At 43.9% G+C, this 25477-nt stretch overlaps 1 protein-coding gene across 1 annotated transcript in view; it reads right to left on the reverse strand.

The window, feature by feature from the left end:
• The window catches only part of IQCA1 (IQ motif containing with AAA domain 1), a 97634-nt gene that overhangs the window by 26559 nt on the left and 45598 nt on the right, over nt 1–25477 (reverse strand). The window contains exons 7-11 of the mRNA XM_050340538.1: nt 21617–21701; nt 15064–15180; nt 11882–11957; nt 6281–6387; nt 5983–6078 (exon numbers count right to left, since the gene is read on the reverse strand). Coding sequence (XP_050196495.1) covers nt 5983–6078; nt 6281–6387; nt 11882–11957; nt 15064–15180; nt 21617–21701 — 481 coding nt within the window. The remainder of the gene's footprint in view (nt 1–5982; nt 6079–6280; nt 6388–11881; nt 11958–15063; nt 15181–21616; nt 21702–25477) is intronic.

A 25477-nucleotide genomic window follows, 5' to 3' on the forward strand; every position in this document is an offset into this window, starting at 1 on the left:
GTGGCTGCTCCAGAGACTGTTTATGTCTCTTTTTATATTGAAGTGAAATATATGAGCAGCTCCCCTAAGGGGAAAACCTCCTGAGACTCTGGCTCCCCTCCCAACCATTAGACATCCTCCTGCCTTCTCTTTCCCAATGCCTCAGGGAAGAAGCTTGAAGAGGTCAGAAAACAAACACAACCTGCTCTTTTCATATTTTCACCACCCTTTCGATGTGGAAGGGTTTTTTTGACTTGTGTGACTTGTTTCTTTACACATTGCAAAAAAAACCCACCAAACTCATGGAAAGCATAAATAAGAGAGATGTGACTCGAGACTGTCAAGACCCCCCCATTAATTACAGCTCACAAGCCATAAATATGGTTAGGGATAATTAGTAGTGGAGAGGGCATCATTAATCCACGTTAGTGCCCACCAGCACTGTCTGGGCTTCTGGGGTTCTGTGCAGCACTTCAGAACTGGTTTCAGTGGAACTACTTACACAGCACCATTTGTGCAGCAGGGGATTTCTTCAACAGCTTAAATTTAAGCACATGCTTAAATGCTTAGTTGAACAAGACAGCTTATTCTTTCCAAAAGTTTATGTTCTCTTTCCTGGGAATACACTCGTTTACTTTTTATTTTTTTTTTATGATAGTGAGTATTTCTGCAGAGCCCTGGAGGCTGCCTTGTTGAGTTAAAAAATCCTACCCAATTATCTGGAAAATGCTGTGTTTTTTTTACAGAGCGGATCAGCAGTCTTCAGAAATAGATCCATTTCAAGTTTTCAAGGATAGACACAGTGTAAATAACCTGTGGTTCAATCACTTGTTACTGTTTATGATGCCACAAAGATAATCCAGATGGAAATGTAACCTAAGCCCAGCACTGTGTGGGTCAACTAACTGGGAAAAGGGGGTGTTTTCAAGTTTTGGGTTAGAATAATGCAAACAACCCTGCATTTGCAGAGTTATACCGTGGGGTTTTTTTACATAAATGAGTTTGGCAGCAAATACTTGTCAGAATGTACCAGTGAGATTTTGTTTTTAAGGAAAAGGAATGGGAAGAAGAGAATGCACATGCCAGCTGTTTTAACAACTGAGGGGATATTGAGAACTCACTGGCTTATTTTTGCTGTTCCTCCAGTTTTGTCTCTCTAACCTCTCTTTCAACAAACCAGGAATTACATATCCTGGGGTCTGAGTGGGAAGAAAAGCTTGTTTCTACCTCTGTTAAGACACTAAGCATATGTTGAATTTATTGGCCAACTGGTATTGTCCTCAAGGCAGCTCCACCAGTGAAGTAACTCAAGAGCAAAATAGAAATGAACTGTGCAGGGGGAAAAATAAAATGTGTTTTCCTAATTAACATCAGCATTTGTGGGAAATTTGGCAAAGGCTGAGATGCGATAAGGGGAGATATGAATTGTAGACAATGGCTTGGCTCCAAAATGTCTTATTGGGAACGGCTTTTATTTAGAAAATGATAATGTTTAATGAATGGGAACATGCTCGCCCTTTCCAATGGAAATCTTGCTTCTCTGTCTGAAATGTCAGTCCAGCTCCTGTGTAGCCATCCTCTGACTCTTTATTTTCTGCTTGGATAACTCCCATGGAGTGAGCTGCATTAGCTGGGAGCTGGCAGGTGACAGAGGACGGTCCCCCATGCTCAGTGAGGTGTCTTGTCTTGCTGTGATGTTTTGGGTAGCTCAGAGATTGTCATGAGCAAACCAGACCCAATTTCAGAGCAGGGTGTCTGCTTTTGGAATGGCACCAGAAGGCAGAGTTTGTCCAGACTGTCTCACTGAAGGAAACTTGTCCCATGCTGGATTTGCAGGATCTGTGATCACACAAGTCCTGCTGCCATCAGCTTCTGCTACCAAGGATCATAAAATCATAGAGAGTGGCCTGGTTGGAAAGGGGCCTCAAAGCCCATCTTGTTCCACCCCCTGCCATGGGCAGGGACACCTTCCACTAGCCCAGGTTGCTCCAAGCCCCTTCCAACCTGGCTGGCCTTGGACACTTCCAGGGATGGGGCAGCCACAGCTTCTCTGGGCAACCTGTGCCAGGGATTCCCCACCCTCACAGGGAAGGATTTATTTACTAATACCTCATCTAACCCTCCTCTCAGTTTGAAGCCATTTCTCCCTTGTCCCTACATGCTCTTGTGAAAAGTCCCTGTTTGTGTTTCTGTGTTTCTGTTTTTCCCTCTTGGAAAAGTAGCAAAAGAAAAGTGGCCCTGTGATTTAAGGGGAATAAGCAGCAGTTTGTGCAGTTTTTAGCGGGTTCCTTGGATCTTGTGTGATGTTTAGATGAGAGGTGGTGAGCGAGTGTGGATTTTCACTGTGCATGGGTTGAAAAGTCTTTTCTGGCAGCGCTGAGATAAAACAAGCAGCTTTGGACACTTGTGCTGAAAAAGTCCTTAGACAAAGCTGTTCCCACTGATTAATAAGCTCTTGCTAAGTGAGGGGCTGTGATGTGAAAGTCCTGTTGGTTTTAAGCACAGCATCCAAAGAGGTTCCAGCCCTCACAGCTGGCTGAGAACTCTGAGTGCTGATCTGAACCAGATACAGAAAATCCAACAGGGTTTGGGAATCACAGTCCTCAAACCCAGCCTTTCCTCAGGTCTGACCAGCCTCATTCTCTATGGCCCTGCTCTTATCAGGTCTTCAGACTGATATCAATGTTTTTGTCATAGCCATTTGTGGTTTCCTTTGCTCCTGCCCACCTCCATCACAGAGGGATCTCCAGAGTTGTGTTGGGAGACCAGCAAGGCCCATTTCAGAAGAAACTTTACACACTTAGGTTCTCATGTTCCCTCTTTCCGCCTGTTTTTTTTGGTGGTTTTATTTTTATTTTTTTCTCTGAATTCTGGCCTTTGTGTATCTGTGGGTGTGTTTATTTCCAACACATTGCTTTACCTGCAGTTGGACTGGCAACAAATCCTTGGATGAGGGGGGAGCAAAGCAGGAAAAGCAGCACAATGGACTTGATAAAAAAACCCACTTTGATAAGCTCTTAAATGTGACTTCCTGGTCAGCAAGTGCCATATTCCTCACCAGGAGGCAATCTCCTTTCAGATTCCCTTCCCAGTTTGGTGATTTGTGGCTGGGCAGGGAAAAAGCTGCCACTGGGCACAGTGTAAGAAGAAAAGTGTAATTTGCAGGAGAGCTGAACCACGTTTCTTTGTTTGTGTTGTATCCTCATCCCCTCTCCCGTGACAGTCATTGGATCAGGAACTACCTGGAAGAATCAGAGTCCAACACAGTGTGTCTTTCAATGAGAAATATATATATATATAAAATATACCATGTATGTGATATGCCCTATCAATGCTGGGCTGTAAGGGTGGAATTCTTCCAGCATGGAAAGAGGCACAGGAGCTGTGCCTCAAATGACAGCAGTCATGTGCCTGTTGCAAATTAGGTGCAAACCAATTACTTTTGGTACTTCCAGACCAGCCTGTGGGTCTGGAGACCCACTTGCCATTGAGAGGAGCAATTTGCCTTTTCACCCAGGTTCACTCTCCCACAAAGGTGGCAAATGGGATTCTTATCTTCAGCAGCAATAAGAGCAGCTCTTGGTGTAAGGGTTAAGTGTCAGCTTTTAGCAGTAAGTGGTATTTGAAGGTTTGGGAGTCAGTGATAAAGTTCAGCCTAGAAATTGCGGTGCCTGGAAATGAAGGAGTGGCTGTGGGTATGCCTGGAGCTGGTAAATTTTGTTTATCTAAGAGCTGAGATGTCTGAAATGCTGACTGGAAGGCAAAAATTACCTTCCTCGTGCTTTCCCTTTAGAGTCCAGTTCCACAATGCCCTTGCTGAATTCCCACAAAAGGGACTCTCAAACAGGATTTCAAACTCAAATTATTTCCTGAGGGTCAGGCAGATTATTTTTTAATATGGACTTGACAGAAATGTTCAGAGTGTAAACTACTTATCCTAAGATGTTCTTGAAAAGGCAAAAAAAAGGCCCTGATTCTACTGTGGTGTCTCCCTGCAAAGAAAGTAGAAGAAATCCCTCCTTAAAACAAAGGGGATGGCCAAATGTGGCACCAGGAGTTTGGAATTACTGTCCTTAGACACAAAATTCCCCTTGTAAGAGCTCTCTTAAAGAAATTACCCTTTCAGTGCCCATTCCCCACTGACAGAGTGCAGAAGAAGGTCTGATTTCTCTAAAGAATGTTGAATCCTCCTGAGAATGTTTTCTATGCAGAATATCCCTGTTGGGGGTGGGGGGAAGAGGGATATGTTCTACATCATCGTCCAGACATGCTCATGGCTACAAGTAAAATCCACTGTTATTTTATGCTGTGCATAGTTGGGGGGGAGACATGTGAGACCTAAGAGGTGGTGACATGTGCCTTGAAAAACTGGAGGTTTGTTTTTGTTTTCTGAATAATAAATTAATAAAGTGCTTCCAAAACTTTCCAGCTCATTCTGCCCTTTATTAGCCAGACCAGGTTTTCCTAAGGCAAGTCTGAGGTCCGTGTGCACAGGTTGGTTGTGCAGTGGGTTGGTTTTATGTCTGAGATATTTGTGCAAATATAACTGGGAAAAGCCTTTGCCAACGCTGATTGCACATTTCAAACAGCTCTGCACAGGGAAAGGGGTGTTTTGACTAACACTGGATCCTTCCTTCCGTTCCCCACCCCTCAAATAGGACTGTTTTGGTTTGGGTGGGTTTTTTTTTTAGATAAAATCTTGAAGGAATTCGTATTATCTAATTAGTACTTCTTCCTCCTCTTCTCCCCCCACTTCATTCTCTCAGGCTGCTGCCACAACTTGGAAAAACAAAAGTTAAATAATCTCTTTCCACCCTAATCTCTTCCAACACTACATTGAAGGAAAAAATGTCCATCCCAACCCCTAATATAAAGCTCTAAAATTGAAGTGTGGTGTTTTGAAGCAGGGCACTGACACATCTAAATGTGTCTGCCCACGACAACTTTGGGAACAGAGTGTTGCAATATTTTGTCTGTATATTTTAAGCCTCCCTATTTTTGAAAGGGGTTTAGGAATCCAGTTGGGATTGGTTTTCAGAGTTGCTTGAGTTGCTTTTGTTTTTGGATTGTCCCTGCACAATGTTTGTCAGGTGAAAGAGCGTTTTTAAAGATAATTTGAGTCGAAGTAGAGCACCAGCAAGTATTTTCATGCTAAAAGGATTATAGAAATGAAATACAACAGGAGATTAGGGTTGGCTGTTTGCCCTGAGGATTTGAAGTGGATCTGCTGATTGAACGTGGGGTCTGAATAAGCTTTGAGTTATTTTGCACTGACAGGACCTGTAGTTGAAAAGCTGGGGTAAGGAATTCAGTGAACCACAAGCTGTGGAATTCTTCATGTGGTAATGCTGTGGAACTAGATGTGAACATGACATGTGCTGTGTTTCAGTGGGTTTAACCTATTTATATACCTAAATAAACTTGGCTTTAATTGTAAATTCCCAAACCCTTCAATTGTTAAGCAGCAACATAATGTGTACCTGTGATCTATGTGGTGTGAGAGAGAAATGAAAGAACATTTAAAGGGATTTTTTTTTTTTTTGGTGTGTGTACAGTTTTGAAACACATTAACCAGTCCTTATTTAGGAGGAAAACAGTCTGCAGCCAGAAAAGTTACTGGCCTCCAGATCCATGCCTTCCTTGGAAAACTGCATTAATCTGAACAGGTCACCCTAAAGAGAGGGATTGCTTGGATTTTCCTGTTTGACTGCATCAGGAGATTTCAAGAGGGTGAAAATCTGATCGATCTTGTAGCGATTTATCTCTGGAACATTTCAACTTGTCCTAAGCAATATTTATAAAAGTTAAAGAATAAGAGCTAAAGGAGAAGGCCTTGAAAACAGCCAGAGATTAATAGATTTTTAAATGTTTCTGACTTGAGATTCATTAAATGTTTAGGGTGGAGAGTTTGATGTTGGTATCTGAGGGGTTTGCACTGGACACCACTGATCCTGGGCAGAGAATTGAGACTGACCCTAAATTCTCCCTACCTGCTGCTCTTACCTTTTCAGCCTTTCCACCTTTTTTCTGAGCGCCAGCCTTCTCCCCATCCACGTGCAGTTTGAGATTCCTCAGTTTCTCCTCCATCAATTCACAAACCTGTCCAGACAAGCACAGTTGAACCCTCCTCAGTTCTCTGTTCTGCCACCTCACCTCAGACGAACGTTCAGTTGAACGAGTGTCAAAGCAGAGAACAGGTAGAAGGGGCTATGGAAGGAGGGGAGGGTCAGTTCTTACAGCTGCAGAGAAATATGCCCAGGTAATGCACATGATTAGTGTCCTCTCCCCATTGTAAGCACACCTGCACTCTGATCTCTTCCTCCACTTCTTCACGCTCCCCTTCTTTGATCAGCTCTGGGTCGTGATCCTGGAGAAAATCCGATTCGTTGTCTCTGTTCTGCCAAAAGACTGTTATCCAAAGGAAAGAGAAAAAGGGGGGAAAAAAGTTACAGAAGCCATTGGTTTTTCCAACTGCTGCTGGAGGCAAAAAAAAATGGGTAGTTGTAGGCAGCTTTTATGAAATTATTAGTGGTGTGAAAGTGGCAGGCTCAAGGCACCCATACCAAGTTCAGAGCCCTGTTGTGTGTGTTAGGATCTGTAAATCTTGAGGTTAAGGTTTTGGGGTTTTTTTTTTTTTTTGTGCTTTTGGCTGCAAACTGGTATTAGATTTTAGGAGGATAATGGGATCCTGAGGTTGTCATTTGGAGGTTGTGAAGCTGAACGCCCAGAGCGTTGTGGATCTTCACGCACAGTCCCAGCCAAACCATGTCATGCCCGAAGTTGGCACTACTTTTCTCTGTTTAACAGCACAGTACTTAAATCTTTGCCCCAAAGGAGGCACAAAGATGACTCCTGCCCTGAGGGAAGTGCTCTCCACCAGTGTCTCTTGGCTGGCACGATGGGGAACTTCCCTGGGGACCAAAGGAAGGGGTTTAACTTAAACCACCAAGTCCCCCTGATCTCCCCCTGCTCAGTTAAAGCTGCTGCAAACTTTGCGAGCTGGTCCTTTGTAGCAATCCACAGGAGGCTGAAATGTGGGCCAGGGGCACTGGAATAGGTATCAAAACCTGCACCAGACTCATGGAAATGGGGGAGAGGGAGGGAGGGAGGGGACAGTGAGTGTGACAGAGCAGTAACCTGGAGCTGAGCCACGAGTGACGCACAACCACGCAGAGGTTTCACTTTGGGGAATTTTAAACTCGATGCACTAATTGAGAGGCAAACAAAGTGCCTTCCAAAAGGAGACAAGACCCACCCTGCACAGCACCTTTATTCTGAAGTGTTGTGCAAAGGATAAGTAATAAGGATACTCAATACACAGTGAAAGCAAGCCTGTGTAATCTGGTAATCCAAAAAACCTCTTTATGATGAAGTGTCTAATGATCCTAAGGTGCAGCTCTTTTTAGTTTTGTTGAGGCAAACTGCAATCTGCTCTTTAGAAAGAAAGCTAAATGAAGTCTCATGAGCTCAGTGCCTATCTGAGTTCATATTAGCAAAGTACCTTTTTTAATGGGAGCATCTTTTTTTTCCCTACACTTCTGGTGCTAATTTGAAGGAAGGCAATTCCTATCTGGCTTTTCAAGCCCTGATAGTATCTTCCTGAATGACAGCTCCTTTTCAGCAGTTATGTGATAATTCAGTTTCCAGGTGATTTAAAGTGACAGCTTTCCTCTCTTAAGACATGGGCTCCTCTACAAATCTGTTTTGCACAAGATACTCTTCCCTGTACCCACTGCCATACCCAAGGCACTGTAAATCCAGGAAGGTTTCACAGTACCCACATTCAAGTTTTTTAGCCCAGTTAATACAAGACTGGCTGTTGTTTCCATCCCCTACAAATTTTCAGAGCCCAATTAGGTGCAGAGTATCTGTGTTTTTACGCCCAGGGAAAAGTTTTTTGCAGGTGAGTGGTGGTAATTTCACAGCTGAGAATGGTGGAGGTGGAGAAGGACAGTGGATATTTGGAGTAATGAAAGAAACTCAGAAGTACATAGGCATTAATTCCTTTAAATTATTTGGGGGTCATCAGGGGGCATGACAGATGTCCTGTAATATTTCAAGGAGGAAAAGCTGGTTTGCCTTAGTTAAAAGGTACCTCCTCCAGCCTGGAATTCTAGCCCTGGGGAAAGGGGATGTTGCATGAGGAGTTATGTGAATTTTTAAACGCTTTCTTGACTGGGTCAGCAGGTTGCAAGTGCTATGTTTTCACAGGACTGGTAGGATTTAGGTATTTATTTTTCATAGAGGGATCCACAGATTTTTATTCTATTTTTTTTCCATAATTGTTTGTTGTCATTTTGTAAATTGATTAGTGGTTAATACCCACTTCAGGCAAGCCAGTGGCAGTCCCCACAGACCTTACCTGGCAATACCAAGTGTTATATCAGCCACTAGGTTAGAGGTGCCTAATTTTAGCAAAGAGATCAATAACTCAAAGGTGTTACATGCTCTGTTATTCTTTTATAGATCAACAGAATGTTTCAAAGTTAATTTTAAAGGGAGGTCAGGAGGCTAAAGATGTTCTGTTTTCACTGGCTGGTGTTTTGTTACAGGCAGGGTCATCCAGCTCCAGGAGCTATTTCTGTGTGTGTGTGTGTGTATGCAGTGCAATTTATGGCACCTTTTCTAAAATAGTGGATGCTTATTTTGGGATTTAGCTGCATAACTAGCTCAGGGCTCAGAAGGAACCCTGGTCCACTGACATGACTCCCAACATCAGCACCTCAGCTCTGCAGAGTAGTAGGCAATTCCAGTGCCTCTGAATTTCAGAGGCCACCCTGTGACTAATAATTGCAATATATTTATTTTAAAGCACGAAGCTTTTCTTAAAAGGGCTCATTTCAACCTCCTGGCAGAAGGGTTTGAAATTTTGGTGCCTGGCTAAAAATGCACAATATTGCCACACCTTAAAGGTTGGGTCGTGGGACGTTTGGGTAGAACTCAGATATTCTCTACCACACTGAACAAGTCATAAATATCAACTGGGCATCTGTAAAATGGGGAAAATTACCACATTGCTGCCTCACAGCACAGGGCACTGCAAAAATAACCCCCAGCAGAGGAGGGTGATGGTTCAGACTGCTCATATTTTCTCCACATAAACTCTTGCTTAGTCCAGTGTGAAAGAAGAAGTCACACAAAGCGACCATTTCCAACAATATTATGTAAAATAAGTGTTTTAGAGCTTGGCAAACGTAGTTTAGCAACTAGAAAACCTGTCAAATACCGTTCCAGAAGAATAAAAGCCTTCATGAATTCCAGAGAGGTTTAGGCAGCAGTTCTGGCTTGGCAGAGGAGGAAAAACCTTGGAGAGAAATTTCATAACTAAATGGTTACATTTTTGTGAAAACTGAACTATATATATAAATATTTAAGTAACCTAAGCATAAAGTATCAGTTTCACGGGGTGGGAAGACTTTCTTAATTGTAAATGTTGTGTGTGTGTGTGATGAAACAGAGATGTTTGCTGTTTGGTCAACCATTGTTTAGTAAACTTTGGACACCCTTAAGAGAGACTTCAGTGATTTCACTGTAGGCATCTGATACAAACCTTTCTTAAGCAAGCTCCCTTTAATTATGTTTTCAAGGCCTGTGCACTAATAATTCTGAACTTCTGTGCAAATGCTGATAGTGACTTATTTCCACACAGGAACAGAGAAAGTTCGCAGTGTAGAAAGACCAAGCTCAAACCTACTTTTTCTGCACAATCCTGCTACTGAAATGAAAGCAAGCTAAAATTAGAAATACAAGAAATTACACTGTTTTGGCCAGATGTTGTTGTAGATTTGATTCTGGAGGCTGTGACCAAAGAATTTTATCCAGGGGCAGATTAAAAAATATTTTTGAACACCCCAGGTAGTGCTGTGTTTGTGTCCTGCAATAAACAGCACTGAGTTCTTGTAAATGAGGCAGGGGATTGTGCTGCAAGGAGGAATAAACAGCTGTTTACTAAAAATAAGTGTGGTTTCAAATAGACTTGGTTCACTAGGAAGAAAGGGAGAGGGGGGAGAAAAAAACCCCACCTGAAGTTTAACTGCACAGCTCCAAACTCTCACTGTGCCCAAGGCAGAACTACAGGTATTCTTTGAAGCCTGCAAAGAGTTCTTTCCACTCTGAGGGTTTCTGGTTGTGCTCTGTGCAGAAAATGGTTCCTTCTCATGTGCCTTTAGAGCTGGGGGAGTAGCTGTCAGCTCTGGCAGGATGAGCTGGAGATGAGCACGGGTGTTAAACTCGGGATGCCAGCCAGGCTCAGGCTGGAACCACCACAGTTCAGAGCTGCCCTTCGTGTAAAAAGCTAGCACAGATAACCCCTGAGGTTTTACATTTGCAGGTCCCTTGCTGGGAATGGCAGCACCTGGAGTTCAGATGGGGCTTGGGTGACAAATGTGTCCCAGAGCCCCCCATAAACCCCCTGAGTTATTACTGCTTGGGATAGTTGTGAAATTCGGGACTCTCTGTTGCTATTCAAGTAACCTGTTGGCCTCTGTGGCATTTTTGTTCCTCGCTGCTGTGTTGGGAAGCGCTGTTTAAATCCCCTGTGTTGAGTGAGGTCACAGCCAAACACGTTTCCTGCAATGCAAACCCCTCCTGCCTCCCTTTTGCTTCATCCCAACATGCAGGGATTTCTTTGCTCCTTCGCTGCCCTGGGGACTTGCTGGGTGGGACCCCCAGTCCTGCTATGGCTGGTTTTGGGTTCAGGTGCCATAGAAAGGCACAACTGATGCTCCTGGGGCAGCCAGGGAAAGAAGTGTAGATGAACTTGATCCTTATCTCAAACTCCTGCTGGCTTCAGTGGGGTTCTGCCTTCGAGGGCAGAGCCTGGGATGAAAAGCTCCCTTTTTTAGCCACAAGGCTGCTTTCTGATTTATTATGTGCAAGAAAACCCTAATTGCTCCAAGTCAGAGGTCAGGCAAAGCTACTGATGCACGTTTAGCACAAGTTGTACACTTGTGCCTTCCCAGCCAGCACAAACCACCCACAAAACCTGACACCAAGTAATTTGTCAACAGGGAGGAATAACGTGGACTTTTCACGAGAGGAATTTTAGGCAGGCACTAACTCTGCAGAGGGGAGAGCTGAAAAGAGGCTTTTGCCAAATTGTTGTAGAACAGAATCTCCACGAAATCCAGCAAAGATAAGCCCATTTCCAATTCAGGCAAGTACATGGCTTCCATGCTGGTTCCAGGCCGGGCACAAGTGATTGTTGACTCACTTGTGGTGCACACTGAAGACAAGTGTTTAGGAGACAAACAGTTATCAAGTGGAGAGGAAAGGATAGAAAGATCTGGAAAAGAACATGATTTTTTAAAATTTTTATTGAGAAATCCCTACTTTTGAGTTTTTTTCTCAGTGTGACAACCCAGCAAGTCTCCTGGCTGTGAGTCTGGGTTATGTTTAAGTTTCCCACACTTTTGCATAGTTCTGCAGCATCTTTCATGCCTCTGCTTGAAAAGATCCTCCTATTAAAACATATAATCCAAATCAATTTCACTGGCTGATGTAGATGAAGGAATCCATGGACAGATAAAGTTACAGGAGTATGATAACAATGTTGAAACTCGATCTACAGTATTATGCTTTTGAATCATTAGCTATTCAGATATCATTTTTGTTGCCTTTAGAAAACCCAAAAATGCCTTCACATGTGTATTGAAGCACTTTGTGCTTCCAGTTTGTTCACTTTCACCTACAGAAACATTCCTTCCTGTACAATTAGCTCCATGATTTTGACAGGTTCCCAAGAATTTTCTGGAAGACTCTCTTCCTAAACACCATTTTTTAATGAAATGTCCTCATTTCTGTAATGTTCTTGGTTTGGGCAGCTGCCCACTTGATCTTATATGAATGACATTCAGATGAAGTTGAACATTCCAGCTGTAATTGTTATCTTTTTTCTACTGACCTTTGAATTGGCTGCTTCCTTCCTCCAGTACTGAAAGGAAATTACTGGGACCCATTTTCCAGCCTTCATCCTCTTCCTAGATTGGGGGGAAGGTGATAAGAAAAACTGTTGACAGCATTGTTCCATAGGATTATAAAACGGGTTGGAAGGGAGCTGAAAGGTCTTTTTCCACCCCTGCCATGGGCAGGGACACCTTCCACCAGCCCAGGGTGCTCCAAGCCCTGTCCAACCTGGCCTTGGACACTTCCAGGGATCCAGGGGCAGCCACAGCTTCTCTGGGCAACCTGTGCCAGGGCCTGCCCACCCTCACAAGGGAGAATTTCTTCCCAATATCCCATCTCTCCCTGCCCTCTGGCAGTGGGAAGCCATTCCCTGTTTTCCTGTCCTTCCATCCCTTGTCCCCAGTCCCTCTCCAGCTCTCCTGGAGTCTTTTTAAGCACTGGAAGGGGCTCTCAGGTCTCCCTGGAGCCTTCTCTTCTCCAGGGAATCCCCCCAGCTCTCCCAGCCTGGCTGCAGAGCAGAGGGGCTCCAGCCCTTGGAGCATCCCCATGAGCAAAGCACAGGGGGTGTAATTTTATCAACTGACCCACTGAAGCCACAAGAATTAAGCTTTGGCTGGTTTGAAGATGTAATGTAGGTGGGAGATCTGCAATATTTAAATGAAATGACAGTTTTTTCAGTTACTCTGCCACTGATCATGTTCCTGAACCGGTTTCATTCCACTGAACCAGTATTTCTGATGGGAAAAAGTTGCCAGAAAATTATCCAAGTTTTTTATATTTTTATCAGATGTAAATCTCAAAATGTCAGTGAGGTAACAGTCGACAATGGGAAATTAGATCACTGTTTGGGGCTGAGGTCAATGTGGATTCATGCAAGACAGCACAGGGTGGATCAGGCTTTTGTTTAGTAGCCTGTAAACTACTTGTTATCAGCAAGACATAAAATGCAGCTCCTGGGATAACTAAATATAAAATAACTTCCCCTAAATTATCACTGTAATTAGGTGCATATCTGCTACCTGCAGATACGGTTGCAACCCCATCATGTGAGTTATTAAATATCTGTTTTTCATTGAAGCAATTTTGCAGTAATTACAGTCTGGGCCCGGAAGGACATGCAAAATCTAAATGTGTTTTTCACTTCCACCCTAAGCTCTATAGATAGATTTGAAAGAGACTCAGGAGTTTCCTGACTGAACATGAAGAACTCTTTGGGTAAAGTACAAGCAAGAGTTTGAGGATTTGAGCTGAAATTCCCAGTGACTTTCATGTATTCTCAGCTTTACAGGGTGCAGCATTTTGAGGTTCACCCTTGGATCTTTTGCAGTAGGCAGAATCTGTTCTTTTGCCAGTTTTCCATGGCAATTTATAGAAAATTATTAAACCACTGATATTCTGAGAGGAAATACTGACAAGTGCTAACTGTTAAAAAGCAAACCTGAAACAGCCTAAAATCCATGGTTAGCAGGATGCTCTTCTCCCTCTTGCCTCAGTTTACGGCCTAAGAGTCCATATAACAACAAGAACTTTTCCTCAGGAGCCAGCTCATGTAGTTTTCAATGTTCAGTGGATTGATTCCTTACTTGCTCTGTGTTCAAATGTGTTAAAAGCACCTCGAACCAACAACATATCTTTCGAATCTAAGCACAAACGTGGAATTACGAGTCTGAATCTATCTCTGAGGCTTTCCAAAGCCTGGTCTTTGGGTGAAATGCAGGGATGTACAGCCTTGCTCGTGTTTTCAGTGAGACAAGCTGCAGCAGGTTCCTGGGTGAAGCACTCCACACTGGTTCTCTGCTGCTGAAAAGAGGGATTATGTGGGGATGAAGCTGGGGGTTTTGTTTTCCTTAAGTGCCTGATGGGAAATCAAATCAGCACCTTGCAGAGAAAAAGAAAGTGAAGCTGCTTTGATACCAAATACTCTTTGTAGAGATTGCTATCAGGCTTTTCAGAAATACTTAAATTTCCTTCTGGGATCAAACTTTTGTTTTCTTTAAGAACCGAAGTTGGGAGCAGAGCTTTTTTCCCTGCCTGCATCCCTATGACTTATAGCCTATACTTATTTTAATAAGAGTCCTGCTGTTAGAACTTTTCCAAATACTTCTCAACTGGTCTAAGATGCTATTTTTTTTCCCCCTGTCAGTGCTATAACCTTGGAGAGAATGTTCCCTTTGTTCTTTCTCAATGAACCATAGAGAACCTGATATAATGGCTCAGAATTTTACTTGACAGGACTTGTGATGGGTGAAGAGATGAGAATGACACGAAGTTATAAAACCCCAGAGCTCTGTGCTGCTATTTCACCCCCATTTCAAAACAACCTTGCAGGGCCTGTGAGGGGACTGAGATACATTTTTTTTGTGTTGTTGGTTTGCAGAGGAGCAGCCACTGCCCCTCCTCATCAGCACTGAAAGATCAGGCTTAAAGAGTGTGGAGATCATATTTATGTACGTGCTCCTTCAACCTGCTGTGTATTTTCATTGACAAAAAGGGGAAGAACTCCCCACCCCAAACCCCCCAAATACTGTTTTATGTGACCCAAATAGCGTTTTCAACCCTCAAAGATGCCAAGTTACAAGTTCACAGTTAGGTATCTGCCTCCCAGTTAAATGGACTCTTTCCTCAATTCATGTGATTTAGGTTCCTGGCTGGATGTTATGAGAGCTTTTGGCCAGATTAATGGATATTGTCCAAGAAAAGCATCTCTTTTTTTGATACGTGTTTGTTCTAGGGTTAGGCCTTAAAATTAATTTGTGCAAAACTTGCAGTGAAGCTTTGCCCTAGAAAACTCACCCTTCTCCTCCACACATTCATGGAGAGATTAATGACCCTTATTAAAAATATATATATTGTTTCGACTTTTGTTTATGCTATAAAGTAAATGAGAAAAAGAAAATCTGCTGCTTCAGCAGAAAAGCTTACAATATTTGTTGCATAGCATGTCTTTGAAGGTGCCCTTTGGTCACTTCTTCACTGCTTCACAGGTGCTTTTCTCTGTGAAGCTGCCCCTGAAATAATTTGGCAGTGTGTCCCTGGTGAAACCAGCCCCTTTATAGCAAAGATTTCAGGGAGCCTTGGTGACCAGTGAAATGCCATTTACCAGCTCTGCCCACCCCAGGCTGAACAGGTTGCACTTTTATCTCTCTCTCCATCACCTGCCAGTACTGCAGGAAGCCTTACTTTCTTTCCAGCTTTCTGTGGCTTTTTTTCTTTTGGCTTCTCCTTCTCTTCTTTTTCATTTTTCCCCTTCTGGTCTGCTTTTTCCGCCTCCTGTTTGGCAATCAGTTCTTCAATGACCTGTCAAAGAGACACACAGGTCTGTGAATTGCTGGCTGAGTGTTCTCCTGGGCCAGGTGTGTCAGACACGCTGTAGGATCCTGGAACCCTCCACACTTCCAGCTTTCCAGCAGTAGGGAAACACCAAATCCAAGAGGTTGCCCTCTGAATTCCAGAGTGGCTGACCATTACAGAGAAACCCTTTCACTGAGGGCAAACTCAACTCTACTCTCCCTTTCCTGTTATCATTGGGAAAGAGGGGATTTCTCTGTCCCAAACCAGGAGGGTTTTCATGGAGTAAGACCAGTTCCTTGAAACCACCCACAATATTCGAATCTAACAACTTAAGGTTCCCTCTGGGCTCGGACTCAGCCCATGAATTTGTCCTGGTGTTTCTAAGGCAGATTGATTTTTATAGGGATGGATTCTGAGAGGTTGCCCTGAGGCGTGTCTGATTTCAATGTGTGGCTGAAGATTGAGGTTGTTCTAGTGGGTGAGAGAGACTGGACAGAGATATTGTGACAAACCCTGACAGATACACATGGACAGCTCAGCGTCCTTATCCCTGGTAACTGGGGACAGCCCCATCAAATCCCATAACCTGAGTTCCTGACCACTTATACTTTATTGCCTGATAAAGGCAGAGAGTGGAGTTTGCTGTTTCTACCATTATCTTGTTTCCAGGCACTTTTCATTGTGTTCTCCTGTCCCTGAGAAGGAATTCTAAGACCGTTTACTGAGGAGTGTAAATCAGAAAACCTCTGGCCGTTGAAGTTTACTGATGGATCATTAATATTGGCAGTACCACGAGGGAGTAGAAAATAAAACCTTTCCAGTTGGAAGATGTGTTTCTTGCAACAGTAAAAATATTTGTTTTCTGGAGGATGCCTTTCACTGTACAGAAGGCTGGACACTGGAAGGGGACAATGACAATGGTTATGCTTTGCAGCCAGTGCAATTTCATCAGTGGATCTCCCCAAGCATGTCAGTATCTTACATTTAATTAAATATGGTAATTTAAACCCCAAGCACTGTTCAGTCATATCTGGAGGTGATAAGCAGAGAAGCATTTCATTCCCTGGGAGAGATTAACAGATTGACTGGAGTTCAAAATAGGTTTTTACTGTCCCAGCAGGCCTGTGGTATCCAAAACCAACAGAACTACTCTGAGTGTATCCTTCCCTCAGTGCTAATACCCAGCCAGAAATCCAACCTTGTCACCTCCACCTCTGCCCTGCCTGCAAAGGGTAACCATAACCATTCCCAGCACCTGGGTGGGTTTATCCAGCAGGATACCTGTAAACACACAGCACTGACAAAAGGTTTTCATTTTCAGCAGTGATTTGGCGTCTGATATTTTAAGTGCATCCAGACTCCAACTGGAATGGTTTGCTCTCATGTTTTTATACAGATGGAGGATGCTGGAAGGGGTTATGTGGAGTTTCTGTTCTCATGAACCTACTCTGATGGGGCTGAAGAGCTGAACTGTCCTTTTCCTTCTGTCCTGCCTTTTTTCTTCTCTCTCTCCTTTTTTTTTTCCTCCTTTTTTTTTTCCTCCTTTTTTTTTTCCTCCTTTTTTTTTTCCTCCTTTTTTTTTTTTCCCTCCTTTTTTTTTTTCCTCCTTTTTTTTTTCCTCCTTTTTTTTTTCCTCCTTTTTTTTTTCTCCTTTTTTTTTTTTGTATCCTTTGGTGCAGCTTCCTCAGCTCTGCTTTCATCTCTGCTCTCAGCAGCTCTGTGATTCCAGAGGCCTGGGAGCTGGGGGAAGCTGGATGTGCACCTCACCTCTGGTGGCTCCTCTTCTTTTCTATAGAACCATTTCCCCTCCACCTACAAGGAGATTCCTGAAGAATCCAACAAGAGAGGAGAAGAGAAAGGGAAGGGCAAGTAAAGGTTTGTTTGAGATACTGAGCAATTCACCCCCATGATGATACAGTTGGGTTTTTTCCCCTTGAAGGAAGGAAAAATAGGAGCAGATATCTTCCTGAATTGTTTTAGACTGCCCTTTTCTTGGCTAGGTTGCCTCTTTTTGATATGATACTGAAAGCAGTCAGCAAACTCTTCATATCAAGGAAGAGAATGTATTTCAGTAGGAGCAGATGAATTTGAGCCTCTGTGTCTTTTTCCTGCTCTTTCCTAGGACTCCTGTTGTGCTAGTGATGACTCTTTTCCAGCACCATTTTCTTCCAAGGCTGAAAAGACGTTTCCCTTTAAATCCCACAGAAGCTGAGTTGACTTCTCTGCTCATACATCATTTTAAGTGTGTTTCCAAACTCTTGAAGTGTGAATTCCTTTTTTTTGGGAAAGGGATGGGCACTAAAACCAGAGTGCAGCCTATGAATGGAACTGTCTGTTGCTGGTTTGTGTGAGCCAAAGACAAGAAAACCTCCAGCTGCCAGCAGGACTCACTTATGTTCTTCTCTCCTCAGCCATAGGGAGCTTGGTGTTGGCTCAGGTAAGCTGATACTCGAGGCAGATGTTCTTCAAGAATAAGCCTCATTCCTTGAAAGAAGACCTTCCTTGACCTTCTTCCCTTTTAGTGTTGTGGGCATAAAGGAAAAGCAGGGATAGAGTGAGTTTGGGAATGCTGGATCTCCAGCTGTGGCAGGTGAGAGGCAACCCCAGAGCTGGGCTCTAAAACTGGTTTGAACAGGAATGCTTTGTAGGCATAAAGCCTGATGATGTTCCTGCAGAGAAAAAGCTGCTCTCTTGGAGTGTTAACTCTGCAGAAAGAAGGTGTTTTGGAATCTAAGAAATGCTGCTTCTTTTAGAAATCAGCAGCAGGTTTTGTTTTTGTCGTGGGAGGCCTGGGACTCTGTCCCACCTGAGCCAGCTGAGGGCCAGTGGTCTGGACTTGTTCCTCTCACAGGTAAATCCATTTGAGGAGCTCTTCACAGAACCTTCTCTGTGGCTGGAAAAAAAACTCCTTTAAGATGACAGAGCCAAGCATTTCTGAGCATTGTTTACTTTCGAGTGTGCACCTGCAAGCAAAGCTTAAGCTGCAGAAGCGACCCAAGTGATTTGTTTGTTTGCAGGAAAGAATTCAAGATGTTGGGTGGAATTTCAGAGTAGGATCTTGCAAAACCTTGCAGTTGGCTTTAACCCACCCACTGCAGTCCATGATTGAAGCATGCTCTGGGGTGTTTTTTCCACCTGGCAGATGTTGCCCAAATGTGCTTTAACTCCCTGGTTAAAACTCCTTCACTCTCCTGCTCGTTTTCTGGCACCTCAAAACATTGGTCTCCATCTAAAGGTGTTTATGAAATTTCCAGTTCTTTTGCTTGGTGTGTAGTGGTGGTTTTTAGGGAAGGTGGATTGCTGTCTGGAGCTGGAATATATATCCATCTGTTGTGTAGCTGAACAGAGGCTGAGTACAGTTTCTCTCCTGCTCCAGGGTTAACTGGAAATAATCAGAATATTTGAGGTGCCCAGTGTCAGCTGATGGCACTGTGTGTTTAGCACTTGTGAAACCCAGCCTGATAATTCCTAAAATGAGCATCCAGAATAGTGTGGAACAGAAACATAAAGGTGAGCATAGCTGTAGGCATCTATTTCTTGTACTGGAAAATACTCTTGGTGTATTTGCTGTCAGAATAAAAGCATATTTGCAGAATGCCGGATACCAAAAGTACAATTCCAGCAATTTGAGTCCTTCTCTGACACTTTTTTTCTTTTCTGGTAGGTTATTTAATATTGGAAATGAGAGGGAGTCGGGAGAGGTGGAAATACCTGCTAAATGGCAACTCTCTCAGCTTCTTTTCATGGTGATGAGACTTAATGAACTACAGGAAAAGATTGCAATTTTGTTGGCAGCAGGATAAGGGCAAAGCTAAAAATTGTCACATCTGATGATTATCTCTAGAGCAAAACATAAAAAAAACCATCAGAGGTAGAAATCTGGAACAGATGCAGGGAGATTACACTGATGTCCTGGAATCTTAAATACTCTCGAAGAGTAAGTAAAGTAGAGAAAAGCTTCTTTCCCAGTTAAAGGACAGCACTCATTTTTCCGACTACAGCACCAAGCACTTTGCCCTGGGATCTCTCTGGCACATCTTTTGGCCAGCTATTTGTGAAGTGGCAGGGAAGCAGTTTGTGCAGAAGGCCAGCTGCGTTACAAAGTCAGCTAAGGTCAGAGCTGTCAAAGGACCAAGAAATACAGCATGTATAATAATGCAGCAATGGGTCGTGAAGTGATTCATTTGTATTTTATTTTCCCCAAAGTGTCTTTACCCGAGTCTTATAAAATGCTCGCTTTTTACACACACACAGTTCAGCCTGGATTTTTTCATGGGGTTTAACTCAGGAGCAACCAAGCCCTTCACGGAAGCTCATCCGTACCAGAGGTGAACTCCAGCCTGCCCTGGAGTCAAGGACAAAACTCCCATTAGCTTCAATGGGGCCAGGATTTCCTTCACTATGTTGCCCAGTAGACCAGTGAGGAGCAAACCCAGTGGCCCCAGGGATTTTTAATATGCAGCTGACTCAGCAGAACAAGAAATGTCTTACTTGTCTGACATTCAGGTAAAACCACGACTGTGCTGAACTTTCTTTCGCCAACTTCACTGTGCAGATCTGTCAAGGCTGTGACACACATTACTTGCTGGCTAAGAAGGGAGAGAAAACAGGCCCCAAAATTGTTGCAAATCAGATAATTGTTGGTGAAAATTTGCTGGGAAAATAGACGCAGCGTTCTCCTCCCAGGATGCAGGGAAACCAGGCAGCAAGACAACCTCTTCAGACCTATGGTTTCTGTTTCTTTATGCAAAGAGAAATCAGATGCTCAGGAAGGACAGCAGAACAGGTGAAGGTGGGGAATTCAAAGCTGGGAGCAGGAGAGGAGGAGTAAATCTCTTTCTCCACACCCAGAGTTGCTCGGTGTCATTTCTTGTAAGGTTTTCTGTCGGAGTTGTGTTTATCCTTGTTGATAGCAGGGCTAATTAGCACCACGTTCCCTAAGCCTCCTCCAGGAATAAGCCACGCTTGCTGGGTGGCTCCTGGAGCAGCCCAACCAAGCCTTCCTGACTCTGACATGTGTTTCTGCTTTAGGAGCTGAAAATGAACCGAGGGGTCTCCTTCACTCTGAACAACACAGTGACTTAATGCTGAAGCCAGCAGGGCTGGGCTGAGCAGGCTCTGAGCTTGGCTAAAACCAGGAGCATGCCCTGAGCTCAGTTTTAGGTGGACACAGCCGTTTGGAGCAGTTTTCTTGCATTTTGTTGTAAGCAAAGTAGCTGATGGTTAGTGCAGTGCTGTGTGCTGGGCCAGCCTGTATTGACACCTCCCAACCCACACTCAGACTGCTGGATCCAGGCTCCTCCCTGTGATTCCAGGGAGGACTGAATCCAAAATTCCCCATCCCTGGAAGTGTTCAAGGCCAGGCTGGACACAAAGCTGGTCTAGTGGGAGGTGTCCCTGCCCATGGCAGGGAATGGAATGAGATGATCTTTAGGTCCCTTCCAACCCAAACCGTTCTGGGATTCTGTGACAATCCTGTTGTACCATTCCTGTGTTAGATCCCCAGCTGCAGGTAGATCAGGTAACAGTCTCTCTCAGTAATGGGGCTTTAAGGACCACAGGATCCTGGCTGTTTCATTTTCCTAGCCCACCAGAAAGCCCCCACACCTGGTTCACTCGGTGGCCAAACCCTGCTCCCCTGTGCAGGAATCCTCCTCCTTCCTGTTCATAACTGCCCTCCCCAGACTCATCATCCTGCTTGGGTCATTGGGGTGGGCTCTGAGTGCCAACCACTGCCTCCAGCTGGGCTTAAGCACTTCCCCTGTGTGACATCAGGATGATCAGAGGAAGAGATTATCAGCCACCTCCATTAGCCAGAGAAACCGGGAGAGGGATTTAGCAGGAAAAACAACGGAGTTCGCTAGGAGAACACATAAGATAAACTGAGATACTTCCTCCACTTGGATGTTAAACTTGCTTAATGAGTCTTGGCAGTAAATCAAGGCTTAGGCCTGCCTGCACAAGAAACTCTTGTCTGCTTAAAACTAAACTAATTCTTGCTGGGCTGTGCTGACCCTGAATGCAAACCCACTGGAAACCAATTTCAGCCTCTGGGGCAGCTTTGCTGGCCTATTTTAAGCCAAGCTTCTTTAACGTATGGTTATACTAGTAGCCAGGACCAGGTTAACCATGTGGATTTTGCAACAGGAGAGTAACTCTTGGTAGCTGGGCCCTTTTCTGCACCTTCTGCCACCTTGTCCATCACCTGAGCACCTTCAGTCGTGACTAAGTGGCTGAAATGGAACAGATTTTGGTACCTGACTTTTGTGGTTTACCCTGGAAAAAACACCATCCTTTCTCTTGCAGCAAAAAGCTTTTTAACCATAAGGTTCCTGGAGCACTAGAGACATTGTAATGAAAATTTAGTAGTTAAATAAACAGGTTTTTTTGGCAGTTCCTTCCCCATTCTTATTAAATTTTTTCATTAAAGGAGGAACAGTACCTGCTCTGGAGTTTTTTCAGAAAAAATAGCTTTTGAACCTCCTGCCTTCTCAGGGGGATAATCAGGAAATCTGCCTGTGATATGCCTGTGTGAGAAACAGAAGTGGAAAAGAAATTAAAATTCGTAATCTCTCATGAGGTTGACAAAAACGTTAGATAGTGGGGGAAGCTACTTATGGCAGTGCCTTTTTGCTCAGTAAATTCATTAAATCTGTTACCAAGCCTTAAATCAGGTTTTAATGCTACAAGCTCCAGGTTGTATTTCCACGTGAAGGATTTCCACCCTCAAAATTTCCAGTGCACTTGCACAAATAATTGGTGGTGGGAGGTGGTGAGGGGGCAATAAGTGACTTTTTGTGGTAAGTTTTCCTGGATGGCACAGATGTAACACAGGGAGCTTCCAGGGCTTTCAGAAAGAGATTAAGAAATAGAGATAATAACTGAACTCCAAAGGCCATTTATACTGATAAGACCCTTTAACTTCTTTTCTTTTTTATCGCTCTTAGGAATCTACCAGTGAGATTTTCTGTTTGTTTGGTAATATCAGGAAGGTTTTCCCGTTCCAAAGAAAATTCTGACACGGCAGAAAAACCCTGGTGCCGCTTTCAAACAGCGTGGTAATGTTTCCTCTAAGTGAAATTAAATTTCCCTCGAGAAGAGCAGAGCTCAGAAAGGTCAATGTGATTCTTAAAAATTGCCTTCATTTTTTTTAAAAACAACTGGAACCTTAAGGGACTTTCTTGGTCTACTGTTAAGCAGCAGGCTCGGTTTTAAGCTGAGATCCTTGGAACAGAGCATCTGTTGTGTTTCTGTAGGGCTTGGATCCCTCACTGGTATTGAAGTAACAACAATTACAAAGAATCAATAAACGTTTATCTGTTTGTAAGCTCTGACTTGCACATTCAACAGTTTCTGGTTCTGTGGGCAAACAGATGCAAATCTTTGGTCCCAGAAACCAGCCTGCAGCAACAAAAATTATTATTGTGGGGTTCTAAATCTAGTAAAAATGGGATTTGGGCCTCAAAAACCTGCATCATCCAGTTTATTTAATCTTAGCTCAAGTTTCATTTTGTACAAACAGCCAGAAAACAGCTCAGTTTTATGTTAAATGCTGCTGCAAGTCTGGCTTACAGTAACAAATTTCTCAAAACCTGGTTATTAAAGCTGTTGCTACTTTAATGCCAGCTGGGAAAAAGGAAAGGCAATATCCACTGTGGGTGAGGAATCAGTCTGGAGTCTGCTGTCCACTGAATGTGGCATCAGGGCCAGCTTTCAATATTTATTAGTGTTACATTTGGTATTTGTACTCGGTTTTTTCACTTTTAAATCACTTACAGCTCCTGGAGATGGAGGGGGTTGGAATTAGATGATCTTTAAGGTCCCTTCCAAGCCAACCACTCTGTGATTCTGTGATATTTACCCTTTGGGTATGAGGACTGTGTATCTGGGTGCTGTAGAAATTCTACCATATTCTGAAATCTGGAGGTGGGTCCTAGTTTATAACCCGTATTTTCTGTGTGATTCTTCTTCTTCTCCCAGCTGGTTTCGTGCAGCTGTTTGGGGTGATGTGGTTGATCTCACCCCTTTTGCAGCAGCTGCAGCAGGTGTTGATGCTGATGATAAAGAACTTGGGGTGAGGAGCAGACAAAGCCCATCTTTTCATACCAGTGGCAGGAGAGTGTCAGGTGTTTACTGACCAGTCAGGGATAGCTGTATTTTTTTGTTGAGGGCAATGCAAGGTGCCATTTCCCTTGGCCATCAGTGCCCCTGAGAGCACACAGTTCCCACATATTTTGACTGTGTTCCTTTTTCACTGGCATCTCCTTTTTTCCTTGCAGGACTTCACCCTGTCCTGTGTACTGTTGTTTAGCATATCAATCACTGTCTGATGGTCTGGGAGTGTGCTTAAATCTCATTTCCCTGTCCAGCCTCTTGTGAGTTTTTCTTTCTGTCTTTTAGGTTGAAATGGCTACAACTTCAATCTTGTGATGCCTGGGAATCACACACATGCCTGACCCTGACAGGCAAATCCCTCCCTCTGTGAAACCTTCTGAGTTAAAGAGGTTAAACCAGGGACTCATTTGCCCTGTAAATCTGCCCACAAAAATGCAGTCATTGATCTTGCTGGTGGAAAGTCCACTTTAAACCTAATGAATCTCAATTTCCATCCTCCCTTCACTTTTTGGGCAGCATCCTGTCACAATGGGCTGTCTCATGCATTTGTCATAAGGTACCAATTTGGATTCAAATGGGACCTCAGCTCTTTGTGTGAGCTTGTTTTAGAGTTGTAAACACCAGGATAAAAGGAGCAGCCAGTGTGCACTCCATGAAAAACCAGAGAAGCTGTGGCTGCCCCATCCCTGGAAGTGTCCCAGGCCAGGTTGGACGGGGCTTGGAGCACCCTGGGCTGGTGGGAGGTGTCCCTGCCCGTGGCAGGGAGTGACACTGGATGAGCTTTAAGGTCCCTTCCAACCCAAACCATCCTGGGATTCTATATTCCTGTATCTTTGTCTTGTCAGATAAACTACACATCATCCGTGGCTCCAGAGGGCCCCACCAGAGATGCTGCACATTGAGCAGCTCTGAAATTAGGACACTGGAGAACGATTTTGAGCTTGGTTTACAATTACAATTGTTCAAATAATTTTAAATTGCCCTCCCCTTTTGAAACTTCCTAGAAACAATAGAGTAGTCAAGATCTGGAGGCAGCAGTAGTGTAAGTAAAGTAATCCAGATGATGTAAGATCTTGCTCCAAACTGGAGCCCCAGCAGGCTGCTTTGTTTTACTGGAAGTGTGGAGGAGACTTTCTGGTAGAAATCCTCCTTGGCCCCACCAGCATGGCACTAACAAGCTGTAAACCAAGACTTTAGGGAAGGTGGAGCTGCAGAGGTTCCCATAGTCATCAAATAGCCTGAAAATGGAACTGGGGGCAGAAGAGCGTTGTGCCAGCACCTGCATTGCTTGCTTGTTGAATTGCAGCTCCAGTCCCTGTTAGGCTTTAGCCCTGATAGTGTGAATATCAGACTGGCTACATTGCTCTCTTGGTTGAATGAAAAAGCCCCAAACTACTTGGTCTGTATTTATTTTCAATATTCAAAGCTCTCACACTCTGCTGCTTTCTCTGCATGCACTGAGGAAGGAGCACTGTGCAGAAACTGGTGGTCAGGAAAGCCTGGAAGTCTTGCTGATGGGGAGAGGAGAATGTGAAAGGCTTAAGCTCTCGATAACAGGAGTATTGGAGTGTGTAATATATTTGAGAGACGTGGTACATGTCAGGAACACCTAGATCCCAGGCCAGCCAGAACTCTGTGAATCTGGTACTTATTACTGTCTCAACATTTGCAGGGGGAAAAAAAAGATAAAAAAATATCCAGTTGTGCTTTTCCAGCATCTCATAAAAATGTGTAAATGCCAGAACTGGAAGAAGCAACTCTTATTTTCAACCTGATTGCTTCAGTGGGAGCGCTGACAACGTGTTAAGGACTGCAAGCAAAAGCAGAAGCAAATTGTCTTGGATTTCATATGGAGGAGGCAGGTCCAGTAAAACTCATTGCCCAAAGGAATAAATGAGATTTTTAAAAACTATGGCTGCTTGGTAGGACTGGACTTGGTGGCAAGCCCTTACAGACTCAGGACTCCAAAAGCTGCAGGGGAGCTGGGGATGGTTCCTGTGGGTGACCTGCTTTGGGAGCTCTGCCTGCAGGGCTGCAAATCCAACTGAGGAGGGTTGGAGCTCACAGCAGGCAAAATACCTTCCTTTGGGTCAGAGCCACTGCTTTAACAGAGCTACTAAAGATTTCTTGGGCTGTGCAGGACACTGTTGAGGAAGGGACCTTTAGAAAGTGTGGTATGTGAGAAATC

Source organism: Myiozetetes cayanensis, unplaced genomic scaffold, assembly GCF_022539395.1.
Source record: "Myiozetetes cayanensis isolate MyiCay16 unplaced genomic scaffold, myiCay2020 scf9, whole genome shotgun sequence".
Classification (NCBI taxonomy): domain Eukaryota; kingdom Metazoa; phylum Chordata; class Aves; order Passeriformes; family Tyrannidae; genus Myiozetetes; species Myiozetetes cayanensis.